A 23,423-nucleotide genomic window follows, 5' to 3' on the forward strand; every position below is an offset into this window, starting at 1 on the left:
AGTGAGTGGAAATTGAATAAATGAGAAAGTGGTCTTCAACCAATATAGTTACTATAAAGGAGTTTGCGATCTTATACATAGAAAAAAAGGTTAGTCAGGGGGCAGGGACGGATACACTTGAAGGGATATGAGGGCAAGTGCCCTCACTTGACTTTGGGAAAAATCATTAGAAAAAAATTTAAGTAGTAAAAGTATGTGGTTTTTTATGGTTTCTTTGTTAAAATATACCCTCACGTGTATCCCACATTGTTAAATGTCCTCACTTGAGTAGTAAATGTATGGTTTTTTATGACCCTTAGGTAAAAAATGCTTTCACTTGTGTCCGCTTTGGTAAGAAAATGTCATCACTTCTAATAGTATATGTTAATTTTTTTTGTTGCGGATTATATACATATATTGCCTTCACAACAATAAATTTCTGGATCCGTCACTAGTCAGGGGGTTTGATTTAAGGTTACTACAAGGAATGCATGATTTAGCATTGGCCCCAGTGTTAATTAGCGTTTGCAGACATGAATTTAGAGTCGGTCTTGGGTGACGTTAATTAATTTGGCCAGCAACATTATGGTTGATCAGGCCGACAATATGGGTTGATGACAAAGTCACGGACCAAACCAACGTTGGCGTTTGCATACGTCTAGTTGACGTTGGTGTTTGATGAAATCTCTGTTAAGGAGCCTTTATAAGCTCTCTCACTCTCACATCAGTCCAATACGGTAACCCTTCTCTCCCAAACCCCTGCCGCCACCACCGTGACAGTAGGGATTCTGCCCGCCCCAACACCCGCCTCGCCGCCCCTACTCTCTCACTCCTCCTCACATACCCTAACCCTCTCTTAATCCCTTTTAGGGTATGTGAACATGTAAGAATGACTTTCTCTCATTCCTCAATAATTATTGTTCTCACTTGAAATTAGTCTATTTCATGTTACCCTAATTGACCCCTCTTCAATTAAATAATTGAGACGCATAATGAATTTATAATTTTGAGTCTTTTTGCCAAGGAAGCTCATTTCCAACCATGAGTCTATCCCTTACATTGACTTGTTTGGTATACCAATATTGCGGTATCTAGTGAGAGAAGTTGCACATGCTACTCATGGAATCAACATAACTTGTTTCAGGTTAAATATCATTAGAGTCGATAGCTATGAGACTAATCTTTTGTCTTACTGTCAGGATGCTAAGCTATAGGAGACTAATTGATGAGTTTTTTTTTTTATTCACAAGAGTTGAGAATCAAACTGTCAACCACTTTACTTAAAAAACGAAGTGTTAAACCATTGTGTCAATCCGGTTGGTTGGGCACTAACTTAATAATGTAGATCACGTGATTTCTTTTGATGTTTTAAATATGCAAGATTTATGCACAGCTAACCAACCATAAGAAAGACAATGGAATGGCATAATTGGTGCCACACAGCACCACTTTTGAGACAAGTATTTAAGTGCACTGTGCATACTCGAGTATTTGTTGCATTTGATATATGGATTAGCAATAGTCTAACCGATGGGCACAGTAATATGAAAACCCATTATGGACATCATCCTTAGCTAGCCCTCAACAATTAAGATAGTTTTGTTGATAAGTCACACTGATCACATAATCAAATAAATTAGTATATTTAGAGTAGTATACCTCATCCATAAATTAACTTTTACAATTGAGTTAGAATCTAATCTAAATTCTAAAAATTCTCTGAATACTTTCAATGGGAGAGAGATGTGTTATCTCTTTTTGACCATTTCAATCCAACATCATTTTCCCTCCCCTGAATTAGGCTGATTATAAGCAAATAAAATATCATTGTGTTGTGGAACTCTGCTTTTGTTTTTTTGGTTTCTTTATGTTTACAGGTGTGATCACCGACCCCTTTTTCTTTTCACCTATACTTAATCTAACCAACTAAATGAAAGTTTATTTGACTTTTCCTCCTACTTTCATTCATTCTCATTGGACCCTGGACTTTTCTTCTTGTGTAAAAGGCAGGGCCATCCCTCTATCATCAAAACCTTATTATTTAATTTCTTTTGTTGTGTAACGCTCAAGACAAGGAATTGATTGCTAAACTTGTTCTGAAAGTGGAATTCTCAGGCCAGTGTATATTATATTTTCCCTCTGTTTTTATGTGTCCGACAAATCCAAGGCCTCATGGATCTTCATCCTATCTATCAGTGGGACCAAATCTCATATCCTTAATCTAGAGTTGTTAAGTCGTATGGATAGAGATGTTTTTCTGATGGGATGTTAGTTGAGAGAGATGCTCTCAGAATTTTCTCTATTGAATATGATTTTAGTTTTTGGGGAAAATAAGGCATAGCAAAATTGCATTTTCTTTTAATTTGTTTTCCTGTAATTAATGGTCAAATCAAATTAAAAACAGTAAGCATACACTATTAAGGGGATGGTCAAACCCCCTCTAATTGACCTAAGATGGTCAATCATTCGGGAGAGAGTGTATTGAGGAGGAGCGATGCACTTTGTGTGGACTTGGCAGATTCCTTCTTCTTGATAGCTTTTGTGAAAATTAGAGAACTTACATATAAATGGTTTTGAATGGTGTGCAACAGAGTTCTTAGGTGTTAGAGTTTGGAGTTAGAGATTCGACGCTCTTCTAGCAAAAAAAAAAAAAACTCAAGTGTTTGACATATGAGACGTTTTGCACCCTCTAGCCAAGTATCTTGCTAGGTTTGCATGACATCTCTAACTCCTTGATATGTGTGACTGTTTCCTTAGGCAATGCAGCGCTAACTTTCGAGATCTATTTGACTTGGGCAAGGCAACATGATGATCCTAGTCGTCTAATAGGGGCAGGAGGAGGTGTTTCGTCGTGGTCTTTTGAACTAGTTGGCGTGCGACCCACCTGGTCAACCCATATATATATGAATCACTTATATATGTAACAAAACGTGGTTGGTATAGTGCTCTATGATTGGCCTATATGCTCTTGGTCTGCATGAATTCGGTAATCATGGACTCCCACAATGGTGGCATGGTCGGTATGGCATCCAATGTCCAGGGTTCCATGTGGTGGCTGTTTGGTTGGTCCCGAACCTTGGTGCATTTATGGGCAGACCTATGGTCACCATGACCGACGTGATCAACTTGGCCCCCTTTAGGTGTTGGTCAGATCAGGAGTCTCATAGCTCGCTTTGGTCCTTTCGAAAAATAAAGGCTGAGAGGTGAGTCGTTGGCCAAATGTCCGATAACTTTAGCACTTACAGAAGTAGGAGGTGAGATTTTAACCAGATTATAAGTACCTTGGCTCTAGTCCTTAGAGATTAAGGGCCAAGATGTGAGTTGTTAGGGGGATCAGTGGATCACCCTCCTTTCTATCTTTAGTAGCTAATGAAAGAGTATTCTATCAAAGATTAATGGACATGAGAAAGAGTTATTGGAAATAAAGTGTATTGAAAAATGTCATATATATTTTCATAAATTTTAACAGTTAGGTTACATTTTAATTGTTTGAAAGTATTGTGTATTAAAAGACACATTGATGATTGATGTAGAATAATAAATTACACCAATTTAAAATATGATAAATTTTCTTTGGCACTTGCTTAATAAATTATCCGAGCTAACTGTATAATAACTTGTTGCTCAATAAATTATGGTTGCAGACTAGCAGTGTATGGCGGAAACAAGTGTGTATCAGAAGTGACTTTTTCTGTTTTTCCACTTGCATTTTACGACTTTCCTGTTGCAGTTCATATATTAAAATGCAAGTCACCTATGTACGGTTTCACATTAACACCCCATTTAATCATATTGATGCAGTTTCCACCTGCCACCTCTCACTAATATCCACTTCATCAGATATTGGGAAATCAATTGTGTGAGTTGAATTAAGCATAGGATATATATATATATATATATATATATATGCATAGGCTAATTTGTGAATTTAGTAATTTACTCACAAATTTGTAAAGCACGTATGGATTTTATTAAGCATATAGAATATAGATATATCCTATGTATAAATATCTTATTTTTGTAATTAAATTATTGTGAATGAGGATCCACAAAACGCTTTAAAGTCACAATACTTATTAACATGATAAATTATTTTGAAATTTTTCACACGAGAGAATTTTAATCCGTTTTCATATTTACCTACTTGATCGGTTAGTAAATCCACAAAGAGATTTATTGCTAAGTTCTCCTAATTTATTTGGGGGCATGTGTTCAAGAAAGTCAATTCCGCCGCAGATAAGTTTGTGTGCCAAAATTTAGATAAGATATTAAAGTGTTGTTTCGCATCTTTGATGTTTTACCTGATTTTTGTTCGGATAGTTTTTACTAGTGCTTCTCCATTCTACTGTAGAAGAGTGAAAAAACACTTACAGCAAAATCAATTACAAATTCAAATTAATGATGTCACCTATTAATTACAATGAACTAATTGGTTGCTTGAGTGATTTGTTGGTTTACAAGTTTCTTCAATGTTTTCAAATTACAATTGAACTATGAACGAAAAAACTAGAACAGCTTTTCACCTAGCCTAATATAAGAGGAAACTTTTTTGGCTTATTAGCACTTTTGGTCCCCCAGATTTCAAAAATGTGCAAACGAAGTCCCCTACGTTTAAAAATAGCATTATGCTACCTCAACGTTTGTCTCCGTTAACAGTTTTGGTCCCTCACCATAATTCCGTCCAAAAGTTAACGTTTTTGTTTGAGTTGTTTTTTTTTAAATGACATGACATGACATGAGATTAGGAGAGAGAAGGGGTATTCGGAGAGAGGAACATCACGTGCCTCTATTTTATCCTTGTTTCTCCAACTCCATCGTGTTCTTCTTCTCCCTCTTCATCTCTTCTTCTCCATAACAGAAATTTGCCACGACCATTTCACTAAGCTAGTCCCTCCAGTAAAAGCATCGAACTGAAAATCAAGAACCCAGATCTGGTTCGTATCAGGGGAGGAAGAGGGTGGGGTTCCAGACACCGTCGAGGAAGAGGGTTGTATGGGTTTAGGCAGTGGTGTTTGGTGTTTGTATCGTGATTATCGTGATTATCGTTGCTTGAGTTGAGATTTAAGTGTGGGATTAGGTTGTTAACAGATTGGTTAATCAAGCATTCAATGTAACTGCTAGAGACAGAGAGAGGGAGAAGAAAGAAAATGCGTTTTGCTTTGTTATTAGAGGTTGCAGTTGTGGCCCATTGAATTCAATGTAACACAATACCCATTCAGTATACATGATTTGATTCTCCTTTGTTTTTTATCTGGGTGGGTTAGATGAAAGAAATCTGGGTTGGGTTATGAAGATGTAAAGATGAAGATGAAGAAATATGAATTGTAGTGTTTATTTTTAGTTAATAACTTTATTTTATTTTAATTATTAATTGCATATGTGAAATTTTATCATCTCTCCTAATCCGATGCCAGCTCAATTAAAAAAAATTCATATCAGCTAAAATTGTTAGTTTTTGGACGGAATTATGGTGAGGGACCAAATCTGTTAACGGAGATAAACGTCGGGGTAGCAGAATGCTATTTTTAAACTTAGGGGACTCCGTTTGCACATTTTTGAAACCTAGAGGACCAAAAGTGCTAATAAGCCAACTTTTTTTGTAACAAAATGAACAGCAATTTAAGAGCAATTATCCCACCTTAGAGCATCTCCAATGGTAGGAACTTATTTTTAGGACTTTACTCATTTTTTGTGGGTCCAGATTGCCACATAGGATTTAAGACATTCATAAGGTCTCTATGCACATTTCACTCTAGTGGTTGAGATCTTATTTTACTTTTGACCGGGCCCACAATACCCAATATATTTATATTATTTATTTCCCTCTTTATTTTTCACTTTGGTTATGGTATTGGAGGAGAGAAAAAAAAATATTATTTTATTTAAGATCCCACATTTGAGAGTACCTGAGCTAAGACACGGATCTTAGCTTTTGCTAAGATCTCATGCCATGTAGAATAGCTCCAATGGTGGGATCTAATAAGATCCGGATCTTATTTTAAGATCTCAAAATAAGGATTCTATTTGGAGATGCTCTTATGATCCAGTCTCCTTTTCAGGTTTGGCAAGTACCCGTAAACAGAGCCACTCTGCAGAAAAAATCAGAGCCTAAACAGAGGACTGTGTAGTAAGCGTGACACCTAAGAAACAAATTATACAAATATCTCTTTCTTCAAACAAATACACAATTGACAATGACGACAACAATTTAATTTTTTTATTTATAATTTTATGATTAACAATGAAAAGAAATATTTAAATTTTCTCAGACTATTATTTGTTCTGCCTTCAGTGCCCTTAATTTGTTTATCTAATTATTGGGTAGAATGCTACTACTACTGACTACAATGGGTGAAAAAAAGAAGAGACACTAGATTGAAGAAGTATATAAGTGTGTCAGAACTTCACACGTTATTGTTTTTAAGCTAAAAAAAGCAACTATGCTTCTGTCACAGATGATTTTAATTAAAGCCAGAGCAAGAGCTAGCGTGATGTGATGTAAGTAAAACAAGTGACTTCTTTACACTCTCCAATGAACCAAACATTAATTTAATTTTAATGTTTGAAGCTTAAAGTGTAAATAATGGCATGATTATCTAATTCTAATTTGTGAGCCACTTTTTTTACCCATCAAATTTAGAGGAATCCCCAGATTTGTCCAGAACTGCCTGACAATGACAAATTCCGTGATAGTACTTAGGTTTCTTCAATTTGAGTACATAGGATTCCTGAAATGTTCCAAGGTTTTAATGTTGCTTGAAATTTAGGTGTACACGTACTAAGAATTTGTAGCCTAGAGTTACTTTTCGGTCTGTACATTTTAACCATATTTTAGCTAGTAACATACGTTCAAAAAAAAAAAAAAACTAGTAACATGTGTACATTTATTCTTTAGGTTCATGTTTGGTAAAAAGTTAAAATATATTTAAACTTAGGTTAATGCTTTGATGGAACAATTTTTATTCTTTCAACTAGGGGTGCACATGAGTTGGGTTGGATGAATTTTGGTCAAAATAAAATTTGAACCGATCAAAATTGTTTGAGTTGGGTTGGGTTGGATTTCACAAATTTTTTCTTCGGACCCGATCCGAACAAACCCGACGAAGTTCAGATTGGGTTGGATGGATTGATTGGGTCACTATATTAAAATAATAATATATCTGAAATATTAAAGAATCTTGCAAAAATTATTATAAATTCAGAAAAAGTTATAAAAAATACTAAATATGTTATAATACTAAATAGCATAAAAAGACACAAAAAGTCATTTCAAATAACATGAAATAATACCACATAAATGAGATATAGCCAAATATTATGAAAACATAAAACTTCATTACCAAATCACATGAAACAATCTAACATAAATAATACCTAAAAAGTGAAAAACAACACTAAATGTCATGACATGACACTTAGAACTTAGATGTCTCTAACATGCCAAATAACTATATATAAACATGTAACAAATAACTACGAACAAATACTCTAAGTTCAAATATGATAAATAACTACAAATACTTAAGTCTCAAAGTTTCAAAAAGTCATCACTCCGACACTAGCACTCTAAGTATGAGTAAAATTATAAAAAAAATTATTATTATATGTATGGATTTGAACTGAATCTGAAATCCGATCCGAACTTGGTTGGGTTGTAGTAAAATCCATCCGATTAACCCGATTGCCCGATCCAACCCGCATTTTTTCTATTGGATCGGATTGGGTTGGACGGATTCATTGGATCTACCCGGCCATGTTCACCCCTACTTTCAACTTTCTCTGCAATGTGTATCAAAATACATCCTAATCTAATCTCACGCACCGATCGATGGAAGCACTTTTGTTTATGTTTATGCAGGCATGTTTTGTCCAGCACCACAGATATTTTATCAACTATGATGTTCAGGAGTCAATTCATATATAGTCATATATAGTTTAGAATTTAGGGTTCAGCTCGAGTAAGTAGATTTTAAAATAAACAATCCTAACTTGTAATATTAGATTATCATTTGATGTATTTTTACCTCCAAATGGGGTAAAAAAGGAGACAGAGAGAAAGAAGATCACTTTCATGGCATATACCAGTATTATATTTAAGTGATATATGTTTGATTTTTCTAAAATTAAAGTTCCAACCAAAGCTAAAAAATAAAACTGATGGCCATTTAATTTATGTTTGAATTAATTTTAAAATGCCCAACTTTTCACATTTGACGGGTTAATCCATCAACCCATTTAATGCGAGGCGAAGCGAGGTGATGACTCAACCCGTATTTCAAAACGGGTCAACTCAACCCACACATTTTCAATGCGTATCGGGTTGGCTTGACCCGTCATGCCACCCCTGCCTATCATCAATGCAAAGCAAACATAACATTAGCTACAATAGAGATTGTTGTACATGAAATGAGTATAGTGCATGTTTGGTTTCAAATCTAGCACTATTTAACGTGGATCTATCTTTCAAAAATAATTATATGTCGCTTCTAAATGTAGATCCACTTAAATTTTTCAAACACACGCATAAACGGCTAGAGATAGGAAAATAAGAGGATTAACGATAAATGTAAAATATAATATGATATGATTGAAAAAATATATAAGAAAAAAATTGGGTTAAAGGTCATATTAGTCCCTTTGTTTGTAAAAGCGTTTGATTTTGGTCCCTCAGTCAAAAAACCGTCAGTAACTGTATTATAAACCGTCAGTAACTGTAAAGAAAACCGCCATTAAACGTCATTTTTTTACTAAGGAACCAAATTCAAACACTTTTATAAATACAGGGACTAATATGACATTTAACCCAAAAAAAAATAGTCTAAAAAAGTATAGACTATTTAGTGTTACACATATTATTATGCCTGCCTTAGTTATTACTCTATTAAAACAAAGTGGTTAGGTTTAAAAAATAGTTTTTAGTTTTTGTATTTGATGACTTTGATTGATTTGAATCCTACTATGTTATAGTCAAAAAATCAAAATCTTAAAATTTTCACACAACAGTGTTCCTTGTCGGGTGGAAAATCAAAACTCTCCCTCTCTCTCTCTCCTCCAATCCTTCAAACCTTTTTTTTTTCTGTCTAGGTTCTTGCCATCTGTCACTGTCAGTGTTTTTTACAGAAGAAGAAAACCTGAACCTTTAACCCACAAACAGTTGTTTGTTCCCATTCACTGTTGACTCTGAGTCTGGGAAGATAATAAAAATAGAATATCATATTCATAGGAAGCAACAAGAATGAAAAAGAGTGAAAATTAAACATAGAAAAAAAAACCATTAGTTCATTACACTTCACTTGCAGCTTAATATATAAAGATTGAAGATAGAGAGAGAGAGAGAGAGACAGAAAAGTTAGTTAGAATCAGAAACATGAGAGCAGAAAAAGCAAGTGGAGTTAGGAAGAATTGTAGAGTAGAGTGAGAAAACAATAATAAAGCAGAGAGAGTGTGTGTTGTGTTTTGTGTTGTGTTGGGAACTTGGGTGGGAAGTTGTGCATAAAAAGCTAAGGAATTTCACAAATGTCACCAGATTCTGAAGAGATAAAGACTATTGAGCAGTGGAAATGGTCTGAAATGCAAGGCCTTGAGCTTGTGAATGATGATTCTGCTGCCACAAAACCAATGGAAACAGGGGACTCTGTTTCCAAAACAGAGCACTCTGTTTCTAAAACAGAGGAGGGTCCTTCTTCTTCTTCTCAAGTTGAGGTTCTAAAGGAAATGGAGAACTCTGAACCTGTCAAAAATGGTTCTGTCAGTGGTGGAGAGAAGCATGAGGCTCTTCCCTCTGTTGGGTTCTTGGAGCTTTTCAGATTTGCTGATGGGTTGGATTGCATTCTCATGACAATTGGAACTTTTGGAGCAATTGTTCATGGTTGTTCTTTGCCTTTGTTTCTTCGGTTCTTTGCGGATCTTGTGAACTCTTTTGGGTCCAATGCTAATAACTTGGACAAGATGACCCAGGAAGTTGTCAAGGTAGAAATGATAGGAAATTGTTCCAAATTCTATGCTTTTGTAAATTGAGATTTTGAAGATGAATGTGAATTGTTCAGGGTTTTAAAGGTAGTGTTGTTTTTTGCAGTATGCATTTTACTTCTTGGTGGTTGGTGCTGCTATATGGGCATCTTCATGGGCAGGTGAGTTTTTTTCAGTTTAGTTTCCAATTTTGAATTCTCTTTGAACAAGCTTCTGGTTCTTCTTTTTTTTGCTTTTGGAGTGTTTGGTGTTTTCATTTTTCAATTGTTTAGAGTTGTGGATGATTTAATGGAATTGGACTTGTTGCAGAGATTTCATGTTGGATGTGGACTGGAGAGCGTCAATCAACAAAGATGAGAATCAAGTACCTGGAAGCTGCTTTGAGCCAGGACATTGAGTTCTTCGACACCGAGGTTCGAACATCCGATGTTGTTTTCGCCATCAACACTGATGCTGTTATGGTCCAGGATGCCATTAGTGAGAAGGTGGATGAACTAGTATTATGTGTTCTTCTTTCTTTCTTACTTTTTTTTGTTAGTACTTGTTTGGATGCAAACCAAAAAGCACTTATTAGAGCTTATTTTCTAGTAGATAAGCTCGAATAAGTTCGACGGGCTAGTGTCATTAGGTTGGACTAGTTTTTTGATTTGGTTGTTGATTGGTGCTTGATGTGCAGTTAGGCAATTTCATTCACTACATGGCCACATTTGTTTCTGGTTTTATTGTGGGTTTCACTGCTGTTTGGCAATTGGCTTTGGTCACCCTTGCTGTAGTCCCTATGATAGCTGTGATTGGAGGCATTCACACCACCACGTTGGCCAAGCTTTCCGGCAAAAGCCAGGAAGCTCTTTCTCAAGCCGGCAACATTGTGGAACAGGTAAAGAGTAATAGCATGTTTGAATCAGCTCATCATTTCTCAGAATCAATCACTTTCGGCCCCCGCAAACTTCTTCCCATATTCGGAATCAATTGTAGAAAAATTTCTGACTGTATTTGTTCATGTTGCAGACGGTTGTGCAAATCAGAGTAGTGTTGGCCTTTGTTGGGGAATCAAGAGCAATGCAATCCTATTCATCAGCCTTGAAGGTTGCTCAGAAGCTTGGATACAAAACCGGGTTTGCAAAGGGATTGGGATTGGGTGCTACATACTTTGTTGTTTTCTGTTGTTATGCACTTCTTCTATGGTATGGAGGCTATCTGGTTAGGCACCACTACACCAATGGAGGACTTGCCATTGCAACCATGTTTGCTGTTATGATCGGTGGAATGTGAGTAGTAGTAATGTATTTTTGTGTTTTAGTGCATGTTTGGATACACAGTGGAAACCTACGGTGAAGCCAACTTACGGTGGACAGAAATATCTTTCCTTAGCTTTTGCCACTGTTCACATGATTTTGGCACCACGGTAGTTTTCAATTGTGTATCGAAGCATGCACTTAGCAACACCATGAACATTTTAAGGTTTGACATGTTTAAGGATTTGATCCACACAGAGGTTTGGGGCAGTCTGCACCTAGCATGGCTGCATTTACAAAAGCTAAGGTTGCTGCTGCAAAGATTTTCCGTGTAATTGATCACAAGCCTGGTATAGACAGAAACAATGAATCTGGCTTGGAATTGGAGACAGTCACTGGACTTGTGGAGCTGAAAAATGTAGACTTCTCTTACCCATCTAGGCCAGAGGTTCAGATCCTCCATGATTTCTCCTTGAATGTGCCTGCTGGCAAGACCATAGCTTTGGTGGGTAGCAGTGGCTCTGGCAAGAGCACTATTGTCTCCCTCATTGAGAGATTCTATGACCCAACTTCAGGTAAAGTTCTAAGCATTTGGAAACACAACAATTCTTATAGCATGTTTGAATCACCTTCTCCTTCATTAGAATCAATTCTTAAACACAATGTACTCAGAAGCTTCTCCTCATGACTGGTTATAGTCTGTTTGAATTAGTTTCTCTGTCCTCAGAATCAATTCTGGCACCAATAAGCTATTCACAAAAGATTTTCCCCATAATTGATTTTAGCTTTAAAATTAATTGTAGAAGCATTTCCGAACATGCATTATGGCTTCTTAATCTATTGTAAAAGGTTTCTAAACATGTGATTAGTGTGAAGTTTAACTGGTTTGTTTGAATCTTGAGATTGGATTCCATACTAGTTCTTATGGTTGCATTGTTCAACAACTGTGTGTAGGACAAGTTCTGCTAGATGGGCATGACATTAAAACATTGAAGCTTAGATGGTTGAGGCAGCAGATAGGACTGGTGAGCCAAGAGCCTGCTTTGTTTGCTACCACAATTAGGGAAAATATATTGTTGGGAAGGCCTGATGCAAGCCAGGTTGAGATTGAAGAAGCTGCCAGGGTTGCCAATGCACATTCCTTCATCATCAAACTTCCTGAAGGCTATGACACCCTGGTTAGTCAATGTGTTTTATGACAATGGCTACAAGAAATGCATGTTGCGTGATGATGATTTTTTTGTTCTCTTCATCCAATCACATCATTGGATTTGAACATCTAACATGGTACTGTTGATGCATTGAATTGTTTCCATGGTTGTCAGTCACTTCTTAGACTGTTTGTTTATTTGTTGACAGCAGTACGAAATAAACCTTAACACATACTTTAAGATAAAAGTTGATCATCACACACTTACTATTTTATGATAAAGTATAATTTGCTAAATAAGAATTTGGATTAAAGAAAGGGAATTTTTGTTACCCCACAACTGTTACTATTGGTTTTTAAGATGATACAGAGCCAGGGGTGATGTTGTCTTGACTGTGCATTTGGTCAAAAAGCAAACTCAAGAAAAAAAAAATATTATGGGGTTTGGTTTGAAGTCAAAGTCAGGAAGTGAATGTGATTGTTCAGTGCATTGCATCGGAAAACACCAAGAGGGTAACATGCTACAGTCAACTTGTGCATGTTCATACTTAAAAAAATAGACAAACAAACAACCAAGCCGGAAATGCCCATAAGAATAATAAAAAATAAAGAGGACCGAAAAAATTATTCATTAGGAGTGCATCTTTCAGAAGAATAAATAACTTCTGCGTAAAACTCCAAATACAATAGCTATGAATGAAAGAGGAATTATACAATATACGACAATTTAAAGATGATGGGGGCAGAAACTGCAAATACATTCAAGTTTATTTAAGTCTTATAAGTTGCTCCTTATCTGGGTTGTTATAAGACTCTTGGGCATGTTTGGATATTTAATGAGTAAAATAGGATGGAATGGAATGAATTAAAACCATCAAACTGTTATTTGAATATTTTATGATGGGATGAAGTGAAGTTTCACTCATGTTTAAAAAGTGGATACAGTACTAATGAAATAATTGTGTGTTTGCTTATCCTTGGGTTGGATTGAATGTGTTTTTTTTTCCCAATCCAACAACTTTGGGAGAAGAAAAATAGAGATACTGGATGAAATGGAATACTTTCCATTTCTTTCTATCAATCCAAATCTAGTCTTAGAAAATGATAATTTCTTAGATTAATATCTGTGAAAGTAAAATTTTTGTAATGGCAGGTAGGAGAAAGAGGGCTGCAACTTTCTGGAGGGCAAAAACAGCGAATAGCAATAGCAAGGGCAATGCTTAAAAACCCAGCAATTCTTCTCCTAGATGAGGCAACAAGTGCATTGGACTCTGAGTCAGAAAAGCTGGTTCAGGAAGCCCTTGACAGGTTCATGATTGGCAGAACAACTCTTGTAATTGCGCATCGCCTCTCCACCATCCGCAAAGCTGATCTCGTAGCAGTACTTCAGCAAGGAAGTGTTTCAGAAATTGGAACTCATGATGAGCTCTTTTCCAAAGGTGAAAATGGAGTATATGCCAAGCTTATAAAGATGCAGGAGATGGCACATGAAACTGCCATGAATAATGCCAGAAAGAGTAGTGCACGGTAGCTTTCACTAATCTTGAACATTGGCATTTTTTGAGAAACTGCTTTAAGTTCATTTCTATTGCTCATAGAAGTTCATATGGCTTTTCCTTACTACTTTCACTAATTTTGAGTTCATCTTTTTAAGTACTAATGTTACAAGCTGAGATGTATCATATAATCATCTCATGGCAATTTTTCATTTTCAGGCCTTCAAGTGCCAGAAACTCAGTAAGCTCACCCATAATTGCTCGGAATTCTTCTTATGGCCGGTCACCATACTCGCGCAGGCTGTCTGATTTCTCCACATCTGATTTTAGTCTCTCCCTTGATGCATCACATCCAAATTACAGGCATGAAAAGCTTCCCTTCAAAGAACAAGCAAGTTCCTTTTGGAGACTTGCAAAAATGAACTCTCCTGAATGGCTTTATGCTTTGATTGGCTCTATAGGCTCTATTGTTTGTGGATCCCTCAGTGCATTCTTTGCTTATGTTCTTAGCGCTGTCCTTAGTGTCTATTACAGTCCAGACCACAGACACATGATCCGCGAAATTGAAAAGTACTGCTACTTGTTGATTGGGCTGTCATCAACTGCACTTCTCTTCAACACATTGCAACACTTCTTCTGGGATATTGTTGGGGAGAATCTTACTAAAAGAGTGAGGGAAAAAATGCTGACGGCGGTGCTCAAAAATGAAATGGCATGGTTTGATCAGGAGGAAAATGAAAGTGCCAGGATCTCTGCAAGGCTGGCTCTTGATGCCAACAATGTCAGATCAGCCATTGGAGACAGAATTTCAATAATTGTGCAGAACACTGCACTTATGCTAGTTGCTTGCACTGCAGGTTTTGTGTTGCAGTGGCGCCTTGCCCTTGTTCTCATAGCTGTCTTCCCTGTTGTTGTTGCAGCCACTGTGTTGCAGGTTTGTTTTCTTATCACTTCTTTCTAACATGCTTTGTAATTCATTATTTCACTTCTGGACCATATAGTGCGTGTTTAGATCAGCATTGTCACAATTGATTTTGAATAAAATTGATTTTGATAAAATTGATTTAGGTAAAAGTAAGTTGAAAGTGAAGTATTTTATGTTTAGAAACGTTTATGAAAAAAGTGGTTTTGTAGGGTAATGTGAAATTCAGTTTTAAAGTCTCATAATTGATTGTGTAATTGTGTTCAACGCAGAAGCTACTCTGTCAACAGACTGTGAAATAGAGCATTTAATGCTCTTAATTAGCAGTTATATTTTTGTTTGTATATAATTATGTTGTTTCCTGTTTGTACTTAGTTTATTTTAGGTAGTTTCTTATTTTCATTCATTCTCCCTAATTCTCTCTTTAGTCAAGGATTTCCTTCTTTGACTTTGATCAATCACATTATGTAATTCCCTCTATAAGAAGAGGAATCCCTGTACAGTTTTTCATATCAATAATATTACCAAATATTTCAACTTGGTATCAGAGCCTATCCTAGATCCATTTGTTGTTTGTTGTGGAGACTTCCCATATTCGGGGCACCCGTTGTTGTTGATCCCACGTTCCAGGTTGTTCAGTCCTGGACGTGAGGGGGTGTGTTAGAAGTCCCACATTGGCTAGAGATAGAGCCAAGATAAGCTTTATAAGGGTAGTGCAAACCTCAACTCTTGAGCTAGCTTTTGTGGTTAAGTATAGGCCATACCAAGTCAAATAACCACTTTATCCCAAAAGCTTAAGCTGTTGGGTAAGGGCCACATTAATGGTTTTATATTATATTCTAACATACTCTCTTTAGCTTCTATACAGAATTGATTTTGAGATTGAAATTGATTCTCCCAGATGACTCCCAAATATCCATATCATCATCATCCAAAAGTGATTTTACCCACTCAATTGATTTTGACTTCCCCCAACATGAAACCGAACACACACTTAATTGTTTTTGGTTTTGTGCAGAAAATGTTCATGACTGGTTTTTCTGGTGACCTGGAAGCTGCTCATGTCAAGGCTACACAACTAGCTGGGGAGGCTATAGCCAATGTAAGAACTGTTGCAGCCTTCAATTCAGAAGCAAAAATTGTTGGCCTTTTCACCTCAAACCTTGAAGCTCCCTTACAAAGGTGCTTTTGGAAGGGGCAGATTTCTGGAAGTGGATATGGGATAGCTCAGTTTGCACTTTATGCTTCCTATGCACTTGGACTTTGGTATGCTTCTTGGCTTGTAAAGCATGGAATCTCTGACTTCTCCAAAACAATCAGAGTTTTCATGGTCCTCATGGTATCTGCCAATGGTGCTGCTGAAACATTAACACTTGCTCCTGACTTCATCAAGGGAGGTAGAGCCATGAAGTCAGTCTTTGATCTCCTTGACCGGAGAACCGAAATTGAGCCGGATGACCAAGATGCTACTCCGGTTCCTGATCGTCTTCGCGGGGAAGTTGAACTTAAGCACGTGGACTTCTCTTATCCCACTCGCCCAGATATGCCAGTCTTTAGAGACCTTAATCTTCGAGCTAGAGCTGGAAAAACTCTTGCCCTTGTAGGACCTAGTGGCTGTGGTAAGAGCTCAGTAATTGCACTCATACAGAGATTCTATGATCCAACCTCTGGTAGGGTCATGATTGATGGGAAAGACATCAGAAAGTACAACCTCAAGTCCTTAAGAAGACACATTTCTGTGGTACCTCAAGAGCCATGCCTTTTTGCTACTACCATTTATGAAAACATTGCTTATGGACACGACTCAGCATCTGAAGCTGAGATCATTGAAGCTGCAACTCTTGCCAATGCTCACAAGTTCATATCTGGTCTTCCAGATGGATACAAGACCTTTGTCGGCGAGCGAGGTGTTCAGCTGTCAGGGGGACAAAAGCAAAGAATTGCGGTTGCTCGCGCTTTTGTGAGGAAGGCCGAGCTTATGCTTCTTGATGAGGCGACGAGTGCGCTTGATGCTGAGTCTGAGAGGTCTGTTCAGGAGGCTCTAGACAAAGCCTCTTCAGGCAAAACAACTATCATTGTTGCACACAGGTTATCAACTATAAGAAATGCTAACATGATTGCTGTGATTGATGATGGGAAAGTGGCTGAGCAAGGTTCACATTCACATTTGTTGAAAAATTGCCCGGATGGGATTTATGCGCGCATGATTCAATTGCAAAGGTTCTCACACAGCCAAGTCATCGGGATGGCCTCTGGTTCAAGTTCTTCAACAAGACCAAAAGATGGGGAAAAAGAAGGCTAGCTAGCCATTCAAATGAAATTACCAGCTACAGGAATACATGCCATATACCCATTATAATTATTGGCATTTTTGTTTTGACCATAGTATAGTTTGTGTATCATCCCTTCCTCTCTTTTCCCCCTCCTATTAAAAAATGTATTGTTCTTGTCTTTGAGAATCTTACTAAGAAAATGCAGAGACGATTACACGAACTGAGATTGAAATGGATGCTTTTTCATAGTGTTATCACCTTTGCTCTAAAGAACCAATAACGCCAATAAGAACCTGTTTGGATGCAGAGCAAAAAGCACTTATTGGAGCTCATTTACTGCTTTCCATAATAGCTCCAATGGGTTCTCTATGGTCCGTATCCAAACGGCCTTCAAGTCCTCAAATGAATCTTCTCATGTTAAATGACATTAATTTTTATGTTGAAATCTCTCTGCATAAATATTCAGAGTGTTTTGTCTATAAATATAAAAGAGAGATAGATTCAGAATTTTAACACTATGAGATGATCTTGATCTGTCAAAACTCCACTCGTTCCAGGTCATGATGGACACCTCAAGTAAGTTGCACCATAAAAGGATTTGAATCATTATTCAAAATGCTAATTCACAAAGCACTTTTAGTGTAATATGAGCATTTGTTATAGCTAGATGGAATAGAAATTGTTCTTAACACAAAATTCTGTGAAAAGCATACAAAACCTATCTGTGTGAACTCAGAATTCTTCATACTAAAATCAACTAATAGGGACTTAAAATAAGTGTTTGGTGAGAGAGTGAATGGTCCTCTATAGGAATCTTATCACTTTCCAACACTGAAATACATGGGGGTGGCCACATGAATGAAGACATGGGAGTCTAGCATTTTAGCTTCTTGACAATTTCAGACACATCACAATCAGATTTTCAAGTGATGCACAATTCTTTTCATGGTAATTCTAAATCATATGGTCCTGCTCCCAATGGGATGCATGCAGGTACATTACATATGTTGGGGGTTGCAGAGGGGACAAAAGTTATGGAGTTAAAGTCACATGATTGTGGCACAAATTAACGTGCATGACTTTGAAATTGATAACAACTGGAAATTGGAGAAGGAACTAAAAGTGGGATGAGTTTTTGGGAGAAAAATGAAGTACATAGCAAGCGAAAATGACACAAATCAAAGAGGTGTGTGAACGGTGCATGTTATTATGTAATGGGGACCAAACTTTGGTTTCTTTGTTAAAAAGTAAAGTATGTATATGAATACTCCAAATTAAAGGGTTTGATTGAAAGTAGCTCTTGGTGGGGATGACATTCTCCACAGTAAAGTGCCTTGGTTCATGTAGATGATAGTTACTCTTGAATTTGATAGTTGGGATGTGCTTTAAAGAAGAAACTTTTACAATTTAGTTCAATTATTGCTTCCCAAGTTGTTGATGGAGAGTTTTGGCAAAAGATTTTTGGTGGGTGGGATGATTTTGGAGTTAGCAAAGCTTATAATCAAGTTGAGGAGTTTTTGCTCTTATATCTGTATTGGCTGTAACCCAAAGGCCTCAGTTCAATTGTGTTTTCATCATATGCCACAAGACATGATCCTAATTAAGACTACCTTATTCAAAAGGCACTATGTCCCTTCTCATTATGCACTATCTGTTAGACGGAGGACGAAATAGAGTAACATGCTTTACTAAAACAACCATGGAAAACTGTAAGTACCGTTTGCTTTGCAAGTTCAACTAAATCTAGTAGAAGAGTCATTACGAAAATTTGACTAATGATTCTTTGAGAAATTAAAGGGATTGAATTGTATATGGGGCTCTACCATTGGATGAATGGTCAAATTGGTCCCTCAAAGTTATTAACTTGACCGACATTTTACATATTCAGGGACCGCGAGGGATATTTCCTTCTTTTAGGGACGAATTGACCAGCACCCAACACTTTCATGGACCAATTTGACCATTCACTCTACCCCTTTATCAACTGAGGCCTCTATTATAGCATGTACGTTGTGACCAACACAGTTGGTAAGGACATATCACTTTCTCGCAAGGTTGTGTGTGTGATTTTTGCGGCCAATGTGAGAGTTGTGTTGGTGAGCGATCTAAAAATATTTTTGTATGATCTCATAGGCATACCCTAACCCGTAATAATGATTAAAGTTGAATCCATCTAGACTTTTTTGAAAAAAAAAATCACAATCCAAGAGATGTTATTTTTGTAGCAAACTCACATGGCCAACAAGTAAAGCAAATAAATTAGAGTTCATAATGCAAAATTTGAATCGCCATATGAGGAATCAAATGGAACATTGATGCATCTTTTACCACATATTAAGGGAGAGGAGCAATTTCATTTGTGGACGAAGACTCGTATTACCTTATCCAACATAATGACTTTGACCAGGAAAAAAGAGCATAATGGTGAAGCTTTAACAAAGAGGCAAGCAAATTTCATGGCATCAAAATTGTTTTTGTTATTGTGCTTGTGGGTTATTGTTATATTAATGAGTTTGGGCCTCTGCACCCACTTCAGTTACAAGCCTTTGGGCTCATTTTTTTTTTGAACTTTCGGGCTCATTCTCTAAAACAAAGAATTGTAATTCTAAAACAAAATTCATTTTTCTTACAACAATTTCATATTTTATTATTTAACCAATCTCTCTAATCACATAGTTTATAATGAATTTTTCAACTTGTTGATAGATCTAAAATTTTGCATTTTGTTGAAGTTGTATACATAACCTAAGAAATGAAACAAGATCTCATAATAGTTAGGGATTGATTTTAATGTCATCGATATATATGTTATCCTCATGTTAATCCTTACTGCACTTTTTAACGTGCGGAATGTTAATTTGCCTTCCACTAATAAGTGCAGTGTGTAATTGATTTCCGCACTTATAAATGCACTAAAATTAGGTGGTGAGAAAACGAAGAGTAGTGACATTAAAATCAAATGATAATAGTTAAAGGTATACCATTTATTTAGTATATTGATTATGCATTATGAGCCAATATTTCAAATACCATAGTAGTACATAGTACATAGAGAGATAAAAAGTGACTTAGACGAAAATTCTTGAACTGTATGCAGAAAATTGATTTGAAGAAATATAGAGAATACAAAGAGGGTGTGCTTTTTCAAAAAATTACATGAATAATTACACGCCAGAGACTGCATTACAATTTGAGTCTCACTAGCCAAGTTTATTTAAAAAAATCAATTTTCTCTATATTGGATAATTAACTATGAAATATAACATGTTAATTAAATAAAAAAATTCTCAAATGTTTTTTTGATATTTTAAAATGAATTATATAAAGGGATAAGCTTCCGTCTATGAGTCAATTCATTTTGATAAACTCTTATAACATTTTAAAAAAAGGTAGGCATATAATTTATAGGACGAAATATAAATAAGTGCCTGAAAGTCTGGTTAGTATAAATATTATCTCGTATTATATATTGCTTCTCACAACTTAATGACTTTCATGTGTTGTCTTTCTCACTTGTCACTTGTTATGTTATATTGTTACTTTTCATTTGATGAAACACCCAAGCAGACAACAATTCATAGCATGTTTGGTTCAACGATGAAGTATTCTAAAATCATTTTTAGTTAGAAGTCATAAATCTTGGCTACTGCCTAAACATGTATTGAATTATGTGCAAATCACATAGCCAAACATGGTATCAAACTTTGCACACAACAATAATTTCAATTACCCACTATTCCCTTCAAACTGATCCGCCTTGTGAACATTTCCCCTTCTCTCAACTTCTCTAACCTCATCTCTCAAACTGTCACTTCTTTCCAACCAATAGCTCAGACAAATAAAACTATTTTTTTGCAAAAGAGAGAGAGAGAGCACGAAAGAAAAAGGTTATGCGTATCATTTGCCATCCAATTCGCAATGCAGAAAATAAAGAGAACTTAGCAATTCAAAATGCAAAATGCTAAAAGCTGAGATACAAAATACAAGGATTGAAAGTTAACTCCACTATTCCACAATGATATCCATCAAATATTACTGTAAGTTTTACCACATCAGTATTTCTTTCTTTTCCTGATTTTTCCTCCAAAATCTATAAAAGACTATAACAGTGATGATTCAAGATCAACAAGCTTATCCATATGAGATGAGGAACAAATGTCAAAAAAATCAGGGCTACAATCCCTTCCAAGTATGATAATTCTGATTTCCTCAACTAAAAAAATAAATCATTTTAACTAGTTTCCCATCTAAAAAACATCACTTTATAATAAAAAACTGCAATCTAATGCTCCCTGAAAGACAGAGAGGAGTTCATGTGGAGAAATCAAACAAATCTGGAAACATCTTTAGTCCACACTAGGAATCAGTGGAAGGCATATTTAGGACACAGTTGCCTTTGGTAACAAAAAATCTGAATATAGACTTAACTAAGGAACAATGACTGACTAAAAAAAGTGGGGGAATCAGCTAGAGTAAACAAAATATTGGGACATGCAGGAATAAATCATGATATATTGATTATTGAATAACAAAAACTTCTGAAGCCCTCTGTTTTTTATGTGTACCCAAATTATCAAGACTTGAACATACAAAGTGCACACAAGTTTTCTTGATTAATTAATCACTACTAAAACAGCATTTCACACTCTAGTAAAGTGGCTGAATTTTACATTAAACCGTGACAGTTAAGGGGCTAGACTAAATCAAGATAGTTGTACATTAAACTGTGACAGTTGAGGGGCTAGACTAAATCAAGATACAAGCTTAATAAAATTATCTGAAACTGCACTTTACTAGGTGAAACTTACTAATCAAGACTGATACACAGAGAGAAGATATTTCTTTGATTAATTACTACTTACAACAGCAATTGACAACCTAATGAAGTTTTTCTGTCAAGAGCCCATGTCAAGGCTGCGCTAGAATCCTAACAGCATAATTACTCAATAATGACACACATACTTCCTATATTTATTGTTCCATGGATACCAAGACATATACAACAGTTAGAGTTCATTAAAAGCAGAATCAACCTTATGTAACCCATTTTGCAGACCAAAAGAATTTTAGAAGCCTCATTAATTTTGTAACTGACACTAAATATTAACTTGGTAATTCATACTTTAATTCACCCTCCAATAGAAGAAGCCAAGAGTTTACCAAAACAAACATGGCAAGCATGGAACTATGCATTCCCCCTTCCCCCTTCATAACTTGTAACAGACAATTCATCATAAGGAAACCGACAATATAGCTGAAGTACTGGAAAATGTCGACATTGAACTTGAGTGCACCCAAAATTTAAACGTATTGAGAAATCTAAATGAATACGTGTTGCAGAGTAACTACACGCAATATGAGTCAGACATGAACATATGTCACTTTTATTTGGTTGATTTTCCTAAGGTGATCATTTCTTAGTATAATCTGCTTCAAGTCATTTATATTAAACCAGAGACCATAAACCAACTATAATTAGGGATAAGTGTAAAGAATTTTCAACTTTACAATGTCTAGAAAGGAAAGCAGATCCCTTTGGTTAATTGTATGGATTAGCTTCCACTGCAAAACTAGCCTCCCTAAGTACCAGTCTTAAGAGTCTATCAGTTGAGCCTTCCCTTTGAAATCAAAACATTGAAAAGAAAAGAAAAAACTATGGTACTTTATAAAATATCGGACATTAAGTAACAAAAAGACGTCATACTATGTTTTAGGAATCTCTAAAACGAAAAGGATGGTAGGGAAACTTATTTAATACAGGAAAGAAAAAGAAAAGATCGCATCCATCTCATATCTAAAAAGGAATTTATTGCAGAAAGGAAGGTAACTTCTCTTTCTGTCTGCCAAATGTTCCAAAAGGAAATTATTTTTTACTATTTTAGAATTATTGCCTTGTTAGAGACGTTATCAACATGAAACTCCTAATCTTTGATATGAAATACAAATTTTCGCCTACTCCTTTTTTATATATAACACTTTTCAACAGTTGTTCAAACTTTTCTTACAAGGGATCAACCCGGCCTCCCGTACTTCACCCCCATTTCCTTTTCTAACCTATTGCTCACCAAAGTGAATTTCTATACAACAATATACTATTGGAAATAAAAGGAAGAAAGTACATATCTCCGAAGAAGTTATCTTCCTAAGTAGAAAAATAAAAGAAAAAAAGCCAGCAAAAGTGGCTAAAGAATGCATTGAAGTGTTTTTGAAGAAACAGATGCTACAACACTGTTGAAAGTTGAAACATGTTCTTAAACAATATTAACATCAGTATTACCTCATAAACATTGGAAATGGAAGAATCCTATAGATTTTCATGGTGTTGTAATGGAACTATACAACAACAAAAACAACATCAACACGCCTTAAACCAGTGAGGTTGGTATATGGTATGATGCG

General features: G+C 35.9%; 1 protein-coding gene across 1 annotated transcript; it reads left to right on the forward strand.

The window, feature by feature from the left end:
* Positions 1-9,221: 9,221 nt before the first annotated feature.
* On the forward strand, positions 9,222-17,281 carry LOC130730327 (ABC transporter B family member 1). The gene is made up of 10 exons (XM_057582306.1): positions 9,222-9,948; positions 10,055-10,109; positions 10,258-10,433; positions 10,625-10,825; positions 10,957-11,216; positions 11,442-11,758; positions 12,138-12,361; positions 13,487-13,860; positions 14,049-14,763; positions 15,770-17,281. The coding sequence occupies exons 1-10, from the start codon at positions 9,496-9,498 to the stop codon at positions 17,051-17,053; spliced, it is 4,059 nt and encodes a 1,352-aa protein (XP_057438289.1). The 5' UTR covers positions 9,222-9,495; the 3' UTR covers positions 17,054-17,281.
* The last annotated feature ends 6,142 nt before the right edge of the window (positions 17,282-23,423 follow it).

This window comes from Lotus japonicus, chromosome 1, assembly GCF_012489685.1.
Source record: "Lotus japonicus ecotype B-129 chromosome 1, LjGifu_v1.2".
NCBI lineage: Eukaryota > Viridiplantae > Streptophyta > Magnoliopsida > Fabales > Fabaceae > Lotus > Lotus japonicus.